The sequence below is a fragment of the Jaculus jaculus genome, chromosome 15 (assembly GCF_020740685.1).
Source record: "Jaculus jaculus isolate mJacJac1 chromosome 15, mJacJac1.mat.Y.cur, whole genome shotgun sequence".
NCBI classification, from domain to species: Eukaryota; Metazoa; Chordata; class Mammalia; order Rodentia; family Dipodidae; genus Jaculus; species Jaculus jaculus.
In genome coordinates this window covers 68,935,009-68,948,898 of record NC_059116.1, presented here as the reverse complement: position 1 = coordinate 68,948,898, position 13,890 = coordinate 68,935,009, and the positions used below count along the sequence as shown (strand labels likewise).

The window sequence follows — 13,890 nt, the reverse complement described above, 5'->3', positions numbered from 1 at the left end:
ACAGAAACTGTCTCCAGAACGTCTTTACTTTTGTGCACTCACCACCACGGTTGCCTGGGATGCCTTTGGAGGAACTGTGGCTGGCCCCAGAGGGAGGACCCAGGAACCCACAGTAATCCACAGACATTCCTCTTAAGTGGGTCTCTGAGGTTGCTTCCAGGAAGGATTAACTGAGAGAGGAAGTCCTTCTCCCAGAGTGGGTGCCTCTCTGGGGGAGGGGAGGAGGTTTTATCTAAGGAAGCTCTAGAAGAAAAGACTCCTTTCCTCCCACCTGGCTGCTGGCTGCTGGCTGCCTTCCAGCGTGGACTGAAGACTACAGCTCTCCAGGAATCATCCAGGCCTTCAGTGTTGGATTGGGACTGCTGAGGCATCCAGCCTCATGGCCTGAGCAGCTGCTGGGTTCCTTGACTCTCAGGCCTACAACAGCTATTATTAGACTTCCATAAGGTAATCCAATAAATTCCCTTTTTTAAAAAAATTATTTATTTATTTATTTATTTGAGAGCGTCAGACACAGAGAGAAAGACAGATAGAGGGAGAGAGAGAGAATGGGCGCGCCAGGGCTTCCAGCCTCTGCAAACGAACTCCAGATGCGTGCGCCCCCTTGTGCATCTGGCTAACGTGGGACCTGGGGAACCGAGCCTCGAACCGGGGTCCTTAGGCTTCACAGGCAAGCGTTTAACCGCTAAGCCATCTCTCCAGCCCAAATTCCCTTTTAATACAGTTCATTCTATCGGTTCTGTTCCTCTACAGAACCCTCATACATGAGCATAGTATGTTAGAAAAAGGCTAAATACCTTCCCCACAGTCATACAGTTAATGAGTGGCAGACTGTAGTTTGAACTTGGAATATTCTGACTTTTTTCCTTTACTCTCTCTGTTATATATGGCTTCTATACCATACCTACCAGAACCCAAGGATCTCTACATTTCTTGTTGGCAAATGTTTGTGTATAATAATTTCTATTTATACAGAAAGTGTGTGGTTGGGGTGTTCATAGGTAAAAAGTATAAGGAATGGGCTTATAAAGTCCTAAAAGTTAACTTAGCTGCATTTGTTGTAAGACTATGGAAGATTGGAGGGAGGACCTGACTCTCTTAAAAACCTCACACTGGTAGTTAACATTTAGTCAATATTTTCCATAAGTACAATGCTGTGGTAGTTTGCATCTGTAGCCACCTAGCTGGAGGCAGTCTCACTGGGAGGATCTTAAGGTGTGTGTGTGTGGCAGGGGATGAGATTTCAAACTAAAGATATACAAAGTGTGCTATGCTGTGTGACTTTTGGCTTTTAGGCTTGTGCTTCTCTCTGTGTGTTTGGTCCTGCGGAAGCAGGCCAGGTTCTTCTGCCATTATGGAACTTCCTCTGGATCTGTAAGCTTTGATAAATATCCCTTCCAAAACTGTGCCTGGTCTGGGAAGTTCATCTCAGTGAACCTGAAGCTGTCTGCTACAAATGCTAAATACAACCCCTGCATGCATTAACCCACTACATCTTCATCTCTTTGTTGAGCATAATTATCACTACTTTACAGATGAAGGAATTGACACTTAGATGGCAGTGGTTCCCAAAGTATGAGGTAAAAACTATTTTCATAATATGACTAGAACTTTTGTTTCTGTTTTCATTGTGATAACTTTTGCAGTAACAGGAGGAAACCAATGTTGATAAAAACTGCTATAACTAGGTACGAATTAAGACAGCAACAGCACTGCACCAGGTTTAAGAAAAGTCACTTAAACCGGGTGTGGTGGCGCACACCTTTAATCCCAGCATTCGGGAGGCAAAGGTAGGAGTATCACCTTGAGTTCGAGGCCACCCTGAGACTACATAGTGAATTCCAGGTCAGCCTGAGCTACAGTGAGACCCTACCTCGAAAAACCAAAACCAAAAACAAAAACAAAACAAAAAAACGAAAAGTCACTTAAGAATGTCCTTGATAGTGCTGGAGAGATGGCTAAGCAGTTAAGTGCTTGCCTGTGAAGCCAAAGGATCCTGGTTTGAGGCTCCATTCCTCAGGACCCACGTTAGCCAAATGCACAAGGGGGCGCACACATCTGGAGTTCGTTTGCAGCAGCTGGAGGCCCTGGCGCGCCCATTCTTTCTCTATCTGCCTCTTTCTCACTCTGTCACTCTCAAATAAATAAAAAAATTAAAATTAAAAAATTTTAAAAAAAGAATGACCTTGATAAACTCTTGGTTGGAGAATCTGTTTTATTTTACAGATGGTAGAGAAAATGGAGGAGAACCTAGATTCACAGATAAGACAAAAAGATACAAGACGTGCCACCTCTACCATATCTGCTAGAGCCCAGGAGAAATTGTGGAGGAAACAGCGCCATGAGTACTGCTCTTCCAGCTAGCCTGACAACCAGCTTCAGAGCAATAGTGACAGACATGATGATCAATCAAAACCCATCAAAGCAAAAGCCAGACGTTACAAAGAACTCAACACTAAATCAGACTGCCAACAGGCCTGCCATGGCTCAGGGAACACTGCAGAAGGGGCAGAAAGATTGTTAAGACCTACAGAGTGGGTAGGAATATCCTGAGACACACCCCCTCCCACCACTACCCCACAAGAACTGAGGCCTTAATGCCCCACAGTGGATACTATAACATCACGGGGGAGGGCTCCCAGGATGGTGGGGTCAGGAGTGAGGGGATGGAAGAGTATAACCTATTATATTATACACAAAATAATATTAAAAAAGAGTGTCCTTGATAAAACAGTAAAAGCATTAATTTTATTAAATCTCAACTCTTGAGTACAAGTCTTACTATGCTAAGTGATAAAACAAGAGGGACAGATGGAGCTTTTAAATTTTTATTTATTTATTTTATTTGAGCAAGAGAGAAAGAGAGAATGGTCACACTAGGGCCTTCAGCCACTGCAAACAAACTCCAGACATATGTATCACTTTGTGCATCTGGCTTACGTGGGTTCTGGGGAACCAAACCTGGGTCCTTTGGCTTTGTAGGCAAGTGCTCTAACCACCATGCAGTCTCTCCAGCCCCATGTGGAGCTTTGGATGCATACCAAAGTATGATGGCTACCCTCAGAATTACGGGCAGCCTAGAGGAGCAGCTGACCTCAACCACGCCTTACCTTGGTACCTCCAACACAAGTCTTCTAGTAGCTAATCGCAACTTGAATGGGGTATGCCGTTATTTACAACATAAAGACTCCTAAAGCAAGGCCTTCTTCTAAACTACATTTCCAAAAACGAACATGAATTTAACATTCCTGTAAGTGAAGGAAATCTTACTGTGTAAACCTAATTGAATTTTTATGATTTCATATGGAAATAACATTAATTTTAACTACCTTTTCAGTGTTCTTGTATTTTTCCCATCCTTTCAACATTTTCAGCCATTTGGTAGTTCTCTCAATTTCCAAGTGCTTTTGCTGAAATAAAATATAAGTCTATTGTTAATGTTTATTCAAAGCTTCACTTATAAATTACAAAAAAATCAAAAATGTTCTTTTAAGAAGTTATACCATATTTTAGAGCAAAAAACCTAAGTTTTAGTTGAATAATATTATATTAGAATTGTATCACTAGTATTCAAAAGTTTTACATAGTATAATGTGGGGAAAATACTGGAAACAGATGTGAATAGATATTCTGAGACCATGCAGCATCCTAGGGTCCTGCAGAAGTTTCAAGGGCTTTAAGAAGCAAACGCCAGAAGTCTAGGCTGCTAAAGTGGGCAAAAGTCTTGTGCATCTCAGGAAAGTGAATCTGGGGAGTAGAGAGGGTGAGAAAGACAACGCTTGCTCCTCATTTTGATTTCCAGATAGAAGACAACTAGGAAAGGCAGCAAGTACCTGGGAATACATCTTACACTCCAGGACGTGTGCACCCTTCAACCTCATGAGGCGGTCTGCTCACTTTTATTTACAGTAGGAAATAGACACAACGGGTTAAGCAGCAACTCTAGGGAGGAAAGTAAGGGAGGGACTCAGCAGGCATCTTAGCCACACCACTTCTGACGCCAGGGTCTTCTGTTCTAGCATAGCAATCACGCTTCCTGGAAGAAATCTGCGGCTCTTTGCTGACTGGCTTCAATCCAGCCTCAAATAGGCAGGTGTTATGTATTCAGATGGTGCACACCTACCACCAATAATTTTAGACCTAAAAGAAGCATAAAACCCCAAAGAAAGTACTGAATTTAGAAAAAAAAATCCTCACCAAAGAGAGTATTTTAATAGAATTTACTGTTAAATATACTCTTAAAACTCTTTAATTACTCATTAAATTTTGTGATGAGTTTTTCATAATAAAAGATGATTACTTATGAGCAAAAGAATTGTAATTTCATTTTTCAAAAGGCTAAGCATAGTCCTCATTATATTATTAGTGATAAAATGTTGCAGATGGCTCCAGAAATGTTTAATTTTAAAACTCAGTGGGGCACTGAAATCTAATTAATGTTTCTGCTAAATGTGACTTTAGAGAAACCCAAGCTGTGGAAAGCTGAGTTACTCTAGGATGCCATTTATTTTTTGTTCTGCATTTCCACCCCTGACTTCTTTAAAGCATAATCCCTTTCCCATGAACAGTAAGACACCAAAAAATTCGAGCCAACCAAAAATAGTAACACACACCACCTCGCCAAGATCTAGCATGTTTCTTGCTGGCTTTCATTTTTTACGAGTATGAATTATAAACAAATTACTTTAGGAAGTTAATCATTCTTTTTTTGTTAGACATGCATTGGCCAGACATGGTGGCACGCGCCTTTAATCCCAGCACTTAGGAGGCAGAGGTAGGAGGATCACTGTGAGTTTGAGGACACCCTGAGACTACATAGTGAATTCCAGGTCAGCCTGGACTAGAGTGAAACCCTATCTTGAAAAACCAAAATAATAAAAATATGAAAGATATACTTTGTATTCCATAATTTTAATGCCTATTCAATCTCCCACAGCAAGGATAAAATATATACATATACACAATTTTGAGGGCTTTTATGTTTTCCTTTTTTTGGGGGGGGTGGGTGTTTCAAGGTAGGGTTTTGCTTTAGCCTGGGCTGACCTGGAATTTACTATGTAGTCTCAGGCTGGCCTCAAACTCACAGTGATCCTTCTACCTCTGCCTCCCAAGTACTGGGATTAAAGGCATGCACCACCATGCCCAGCATGTTTTTCTTTTGTAATATATGAAAGGTTATACCTTGAATAAGGTCCCAAGATCCAGGGATTTAAAATTATACAGCAGTGGTTCAGTCAAGCTTAAACATTAACTCCACAGTGTTGTCATTTCAACTGTACAAGACTTGAATGTATGTGAGAGTATTTCCCCCTCCAATCCATCTATAATCATCATTAAAACACATTTTCTTGCCAAATATACTGAAGCTAACGATTCAACCAATTATTTAAAGCAAGAACTAAAGCCAACTGTGGACTTAAGTGCCCTAGAAATATGTGCAAAAATGCCTCAACTTGCCATAGATCTACCTACAACAAGACAAAAAGTAGAACAGTATATTAAGATCTTAACCTAAAAGTTCAACAGACCCTTTAAACTCAACCAGCTGGTACCTTGAAGATGTTTTGCTCTCCCCTTTATGTTAGTGTGCAAACATAAACTACAGTCTGCTACTCCTGTTTCTTTTTTGCAACCTGTCCTCTGTCCCACTCAAGCAGTTGTTTATGAAAAAAATAATGGCTCCCCACTACTTCTCAGCCTTCAATACATTCTCTGCACTGCTACCAACTTTTTGCACATCTCACTTTAAAATCTTTCAGTACCTACTCGTTACCCACAAAGAAACCCAGCATACATAATGGCCCTTCTCAATACAGTCCACCCAGCTTCACTCTGTTTTTATAATCTACCCATCCTCAACTGTGAGTCATTCCCAACATAAATGTTCTATCAGGACTCTTTGGACAAGCTTTGCTATTCATCTGCCTGTGATGCTTTTCCTCACCATCTGTGATAGTTAATACTGGCAACTTGACAAGATCAAGACCACCTAGAAGACAAACCTAGGGCATGTCTATGAGGAGTTTCTAAACTGGGTTAAACTGAGATGGATGATAAGCTCCACCCTAACTGTGGACAGCACCTTTCTAAGGGATGGGGCACATGCCTGAATAAAAGCAAGCAAGGTGAGTGCATTCATCCCTCTCTGCTTCCTGAGGGTGGATGCAGTGCAACCAGCTGCTCAAGTTCCTGCTGCCATGGCTGACCCTCAAACTACAAGTCCAAATAAGCCCTTCCTTCCTTAAGTTGCTCTTTTTCCAGATACTCTGTTGGAGCAATGAGAAAGCTAAGACATTACCATTTGGCAAAATCATATGCAACCTCTCAAGATCCAGCTATGTCCAAGGTCAGGAGCCTCTCTCAAATGCCTCCATGTTCCAAGAGAAATTAACTATTTTGTTAGGATCTGTGTCATGGAGTAAGGACCCAGAGCTGACCTGGATTCAAATCAGGGTTCTGCCTCTTCTAATCTCCTTCATTGGGGGTAAATTATTTAATTCTTCTGTACTTTAATTGTTTCACCTACAAAATTAAAAGTATGACAATTATTGTTACAGTATCAATACTTGGAATAAGTGTCATAAGTGCTCAAATCCTTTCATTATTAAAGTATAATCCTTGACCACGAGGACCAAGGTGTATGCTTCTCTTTCAATTTCATCATATAAAACAGGGGTTGTTATATAAGAAATTTTAAATCAGCAGCCATTGCTTTAAGAAAAGTTTTCTCTTTAATGGAAAGTGGTATTCAAAAACTATGTTCTGGGGTTAGAGAGATGACTCAGTGGATAAAAGAGCTTGCTTGCAAAGCCTGATAACCCAGGTTCCATTCCTTAGGTCATGTAAAGCCAGATGCATAAAGCAGTACATGCATGTGGAGCTGGCTTGCAGTGGCAGAAGGCCCTGGTGTGCCCATTCTCTGCCTCCCTACACCTTGCTTGTAAATAAACAATATTTAAAAATAAAATAAAAGCTAGGTTCTGAGTAGTAAATGTGCTAATAAACACATTTTAATTTATAAAATTAAGCGTAAAAATTTCTACTTTACTCAAAATGTCAGAATAACACATATCTAAAGAAAATAGTATATTAGTTTTAACTCTGCATTCCATGGGTATCTCTCCATTGCCTCAAATGAGTAAAATAAGATTGCTATATATGTGGCTTCCCAGGAACTGTTTTCAGGGAAGGGCTACACTTCTAAGTTCATGATATGATAACCAATTATTTTAACTTGATGTCCTCTCCAAGTCAGCACTGTCCTCTTCTATGACAGCACGTAGAGGGAAAGGACTGAGAGCAGAACTGCCGTCGTCTTCATTACGCCTCATGCTCCAGTGGTTTCAGGTAACTCTTTTTGCTCCGTAGAGGAATGAAACAACATTCAACAACTATGTGTTGTATTGCCAACATAGTTTGCCTTCTGTCTGGTCTCAAACCTTTGTTTCTTATTGATATGGTTAAGAATTCAGACAGTACAAGTTAAATGTGGAGAAATGTATGGTTGGATTATTAAATAGTCTCTTTCAGAATAACACATTTTAGAACTTCACTCAAATTTAAGTCTTCAGAGGCTTTATGGTTCTTCTATTTTTTTTTTTTTTCCAAGGTAGGGTCTCACTCTTGCTCAGGCTGACTTGGAATTCACTATGTAGTCTCCGAGTGGCCTCAAACTCATGACAATCCTCTTGCCTCTGCCACCCAAGTGCTGGGATTAAAGGCGTACACCAACACACCGGGCCTAAGAAATACATTTCTGGTGTGCCCCAGTGCCGGGATCTAAAACACCATAGACTGGGTCAATCATTGATGATGCCTCTGCCATAGAGCCTCTATTCAAATCCCCCAGGCTTTGGACAAATTCCAGTTCTTAGGGTATTGCCCCCAAGGAGTTCATGGGAGCTCTATACCTTGATCCATGCATCTTCCATTTTGCTGTTCCTACATTGTTTCCTTTTATAATGACTGGGTAACTAAGTAAAGCACATTCTATGAGATAATCAGTAAATCATCAAACCCAGGAAGTGGTCATGAGAGCCTCTGATTTATACACCATTGGTTAGGATCACAGATGACAACATGGGCTTTTGATTTGCATTTGATATGGGAGCATTCTGGCGGGAGTGGGCCCTTAAACTTTGGGTCTGAACCCAAATGTCAAAATTGAGGATTCACTTGGGGAACTGCCTGGCATGCTGGGAAAAACTCAAATGTGTCTTGGTAACCAGAAGTGCTCCATACTATGAAAAGTATGAGAGTAGTAAAAGCACTTTGGTTTTCTGCATCTCATACAACTAGGACTCAAGGTGAAGATGAAGGTGACTGGAGTCACCAATGCCTCCATCTCACCAGCAGAGGTCAGGAGAGGACAAGTAGTGGAGAGGGGAGCGGCTCTATGTTTACACAACCCTGCCACGGGAAGGTCTATCAGTGATGTATTCTGAGTAAGATTCTGAGCCATGTGAAATTTAAAAAAAAAAGAAAAAGCCTTCAATATTCTGTATATCATGTAAAATATTACATTATATTAAATAACAGCTGCATATATGAAAATGAGTAATTTACATTACCTTTCCTACTTATTAAGCTTAAAGAAACAATATAATCCATTAGTAATATTGTTTTCTACCGAGTAAATATAACAAATGTTTACTTGCTTAAATGCCTGTTTGTGGGAACCCAACACACTCTGAAAACACCACATTAGTCTTCTTATGAGGGAGAATTACTATCTCTATTTTAAATGGGAATGGCCTTATATAAAACAACTTAGGCAAAGCTAGAACCAAAGCTACTATTCCTTAATACACGAGGTCTTCCTAAGTGGCAACTTCACAAGACTTAACGGCATGCATGCTTTGTAGACTGTACACTTCAGTAAGGCAATCATTTCTACTCACTGCATGAAATTTTAAAAGATATATGTAACATGTACTAGCATTCTATAAAAGGTAGAGTTTGGCCATTAGGTTGAGGTGGATACCATATAATACATGAACTTACCATAAGAAAGAAAAGCTGGAGGGAAACCTGATAAACTAAAAAGTTTCCAACCTTAAACTATTTTACACAAGCCCAAGCTCTTGTCCTACTTTAAGGAAGCCAAAAAAAAAAAAAAAAAAAAAAAGCCATCATGAACTACAGGTATGTATGAAAGGGTCATGGGAAAGGAATCTAAATGGTAGTCTCCAAACTCTTCCCTTGCCTCAGTAAAAGACTGACAAATAAATATACAATTATGTCTTACTTAAAATAAATGATTAAAGTATATGTAGGTCACATTTTAGTAGTGCCTTATTATATTAAACACTTTAAACTGCCAATTAATTACCAGGGTAATTGCTTTGGACAAGAGTTATTTTATTATATAGGCAAGTCTCATAAAACAAAAATTTAAGAAAATAGATTTTTCAAGCTTATATTCTTCTTCATGTATCTTGAATGATCTAAATCACTAGTTTGGAAATTACAAGAGGGAGGAAGGAGTTGAAAAAAAAAAGAGTCAATATTACATTGCTAGGTTTTTGTTTTCCCAACTTTGGTTTAAAAACCAACAACACTTTTAAGTCTTCTCTCTAACCCTCAAACACAGGACACTGTGACAACTAAAAGGACAATGTCTGCCTTTCTGTAAATACATACATTTAGTGTTATAAAGAAGGGAGGAGGGAGGAGAAGGTTTTATATCTTAGTGAGAAAAACATACAAAATAAAAAATATGCAAAATAGAGCTGGGTGTGATGGTGCACACCTTTAATCCCAGCACTCAGGAGGCAGAAGTAGAAGTATTGCTGTGAGTTTGAGGCCACCCTGAGGCTACAGAGTGAATCCCAGGTCAGCATGGGCTAGAGTGAGACCTATCTCGGAAAAACAATTAAGTAGCATGTAAAACAGTGTTATGTACCAAAGAGAAAATGAGGAAGGAAGATAATTAACACCAGGGGTAAGTTCCCAATTTTAGATAAGATGACCAGGGATAGTTTTTTGTTGTTGTTTTTTATAAGTGACACAAATAAGTCCCTGAAGGAACTGAAAAGAGTGAGCCTTGGGAAAGAGGGGGGCACCTTGAGAGGAAGCAGCAGGGGAAAGACTTGAGAAGAGGACTCTGACCCACATGTTCAAGAGACCTTATGGAGCCAGCACATGAGCAAGAGGCGGCGGCAGGAGGGCGGAGGTTAAAAGAACAAGATCACAGAAGGTTTGAATGTGTATGGGACAGGGGAGCACCATACGGTTCTAATCAGAAAGTGCCACAACCTCACTTCCTTTAATAGAATCACTCTGGCTGCACTGGCGAACAAGTGAGGCTAGAGGGTGGAGGCGAAGGACAAGAGCAGGAACCTCAGAAGAAAGATCACAGTGGACCTGGGTAGCAGAAGTAAAGATGGGCAGAAGTCTATACTAGATTCCTAATATGTTGGGAACTCACAGCTCAGAGCACTTGTTGACAGATGAGATAAGGGGCATGAATGGAAGTCAAAGGTAACTTATCAGGTTTTAGAGTCAACATCTAGAAGAGCAGAGCTCCTATTTAGTGCTAATAGGACAGATTTGAGCACTGTTATTCTTAGACCAAGGAAAAGATAAAAATTCAAAATTTGAAATATGGCCTTTGTGCCATTGCAGAAAGGCAGAGGAAGGAAGAAAGTGAAGACGAGAAGGGGAAGAGAGAGGGAGAGAAAGGGGGAAGGCAGGAAGAGAAAAGGAAAAAACAATACTAAAAACTGGAGTGGAGCCATTGTAAGAAGCCACATGTATTGGCCACAATGAATTTTGAGCTGAGAGAAGGCAGGAAATGTGGGTCCTGTGCTGGTATCAGTGGATCAGATTAGTAAAGTCAGAGCACTAGACCAGAGTCAGAGGACAGGAGTAATTCCTTGTGCTGACACCTAAGCAGACTGACAGAAGGCTCGATGAGGCAGGACGCACAACATGCTCTCCAGAAGTTGCTCCCTCCTTGTGCAGTCTTCAGCTGCAAAGAATCTGCTTTCCCTACCACTAACATACCAGTCATCTCACCAACACTAATGTCCCCAAACACCACCAATCAGTTCCACCCAAATGCCTAAGTAACTTCCTCTAGTCACTAGAGAGTGAGCTTCTCAAAGGCTTGACACTACGCCTCACTCAGCCCTGGCATTCCAAACCTCACTAGTCCAGTGCAGGACACGCAAGCTCCATTTGACGTGGCTGTAAAAAGAAATCCTTTTGCCAAAGCATCCAGGTATGGTGCTGCCAGAGAACCTAGTATTTTTTCAATGTATGAGGTATCCATAGAATTCTTTTTTTTAAAACAACTTTCCTTTTTTTAAATTTTTTTTATTTTTATTTATTTATTTGACAGCAACAGAGAGAGAGAAAGAATCGGCACTCCAGCCACTGCAAATGAACTCCAGACACATGCGACCCCTTGTGCATCTAGCTAATGTGGGTCCTGAGCATTCGAGCCTCGAACCAGGGTCCTTAGGCTTCACAGGCAAGCGCTTAACTGCTAAGCCATCTCTCCAGCCCAGAAATCTTTATTTATGTAAAATGGAAATTCTATCTACATCTTAAGATTTTACTACAGTTCTAATTTTCATAAAAGTTTGATTTTGGATTTTCCACAGTATTTCCGAATTCTTAATTTCACCTCCATTATCTGAACTCAGCCCCTCTCCTGCAGAACATGCACAAGCAAAACACCCCTAATGGACAGCTTAGCCTTCATTTTACAATTCATTTTGGGACAGAAAACCTGAAGAAAGGGAAAGAGAATCTGAGTAACCATCCAGCATTAAATCCCGACTTCTTATGCACACCCAGGTATGGAACTAGTTAGTTTCTTGCTAAGTAGTGAGGAAAGTGACAGGTTTACTGTGACAAGCTTGTCTACGTCCTTAAAATGCCAACACAGCTGAGTATGGAAAATGTTGTCACTTGCAGGAAATTCATTAAAAGCTCATGGAATAGTTATTTTCCAAAGTGTTACTGGTCTAGAATGGTGCTTTACTAGTCAGAGGCTGCAAAGAATCCCTTGTGATGTTTTCTGAAAGTGGCCTCCCTGGGTTTCTGCTACAAAGGCTGGTTTCTCAGACAGGTGGAGTCTGGCAAAGTTGGGTCTACACTTCAGAGTGCTGGTGTCTTCTCTAATGCTGTCTTTCCTACTTTCATGCAAAGAGCAGACTCATAAATCGTCCCAAACATTTTTCACTATTAGCTTACTCATTTTTAGTAGTGATATAATTAGGGTCAAATTCTAAGAATGATGGTATTAATACAGCATTCAAAAGTAGATTTTATTCCTTTAAAGAAGTAGACTGACCAGTAACTACATATGAAGAAGTGGACTTACCCGTTCCACAGCGGCGTTAGGATATGGAAGCTCTTCCTCACTACAGAGAGAAAGAACATATGTGAAGCAGCTGTAATTTGAGCAGACTTTTTTTTAACTAGTTCTATACCGATAGGTACAGATGATATACAGTATCTGTCACCACAAGTTACAGAAGTTTCCATTCAACTGAAGAAAAAAAAAATGTAACTCTTCTGCAACCACAGTATCTTCTATCTTCAAATCTATAGACATACACTGTCCAATCAGTAGTCACTACGCAATGGTAATTTAAGTGTACACCCTACCAGCTACAACCTAAGTGTATGAAAGTCATATAGAACATTTCCATGATGGTTGTGGTAGCGTGAATGTATGTCTCTTCCCCCAAAGATTCAGGTGTTTTATTAAATCTTGTAACTTGGATTTCCAGCCATCTGGCTGGAAGAGGTGTCACAGTGGCAGATTTGATTTCAAGCCTGAAGGTATAGAGAAGTCTGAGCTCTGCCTATGTCCCTGTGGCTGGCTGTAGGTTCCCTGCTGTTTTGCTGCCCATTTGTACTTGACTGTGATGCTAGCTGTTTGGTGATTTCTTTCTGCTTGGATCTGTGAAAGGGGGCCAGCCTCTTCTACCATTATGAACATCCCCTAGATGAAACCATCCTTCCCCCATAAGCTGTGTCTGGTTTGGAGGTTCATCGCAGCAATATGGAACTGACTACAATAGAAAATTTGGTACCAGGAGTGGAATCATTGCTGCATGACGAAACTGACCATATGAACTTTGGTTTTTTTGGATCTTTTGTTCTGGAGGAATGGGTATGGATTTGATACTTGCAACTGAAGACACCTTCCAGAATGGCAAGCCAAGTTTTATGAACTATTCTGATAATGCTAAGAGAGAATTTTACTCGGAGTCTTTGCTTATGAACTTTCAAGGGGAAAGGAAAGACCAGAGAGAACTTTGTTGGAACTGGGCTAATGGCTCAGAGGCTGGCTGCATTCTTCTGCCCATGCCCAGAGAGTTTAAGCAAGGTTAAGTTTTAATTCTGGACTGTTGTGCTTGGTAGAAGATACAGAACTAAGAAATGTAAGATTTTAGATTGGAAAAATTCAAGCAAGTTCAAAATTACTGGCACTAAGCCTGATTGCTAAAGCTGCTGTTGTTAAGGAGATATTACCATGATTATGGATGGCCCAACTGCTTTACATTGCAACAAAGGAGAGAAGGCTTGAGGTGATTCCAATCAGGACAGACTGAATGGTAAAAATGCAAACTCTTTTGTAAGGAACCTGCTTTTCAAGGTCAGTTTATTTTGGCCCTGGATTAACAATACAGCTTTGCCTTACACAACTGGTATTGATTTTGGAAGCATGAAAATACACAGAAGTATGGTCATGAAGTGCACACAGTTCCAGGAGCCTGTGCGGAGATGAGGGGTGGGAAACAGGATATTCCTATTTTAAAGGCCAAAAGGGCCAGTGTATAGAACTGAAGATGGCTGTAGTTTGCAATGAAGACCCAAAGATGTTTTGGATATATCAGGACTATGAACCATGGAGTGCTGTTGGCTCTG

The 13,890-nt window shown here is 40.5% G+C and overlaps 1 protein-coding gene across 5 annotated transcripts in view; it reads right to left on the bottom strand.

Annotated features, from left to right (window-relative positions):
• The window catches only part of Usp6nl (USP6 N-terminal like), a 199,548-nt gene that overhangs the window by 71,037 nt on the left and 114,621 nt on the right, over positions 1-13,890 (bottom strand). For 3 of the 5 annotated variants that reach the window (XM_045134851.1, XM_045134852.1, XM_004662376.3), the window contains 2 exons: positions 12,335-12,374; positions 3,330-3,410 (listed from right to left, as the gene is read on the bottom strand). In XM_045134851.1, the coding sequence (XP_044990786.1) occupies positions 3,330-3,410; positions 12,335-12,374 (121 nt within the window). Of the gene's footprint in view, positions 1-3,329; positions 3,411-6,437; positions 6,488-12,334; positions 12,375-13,890 lie in introns of those variants that run through there. The other 2 variants (XM_045134854.1, XM_045134853.1) reach the window with 2 other exon arrangements.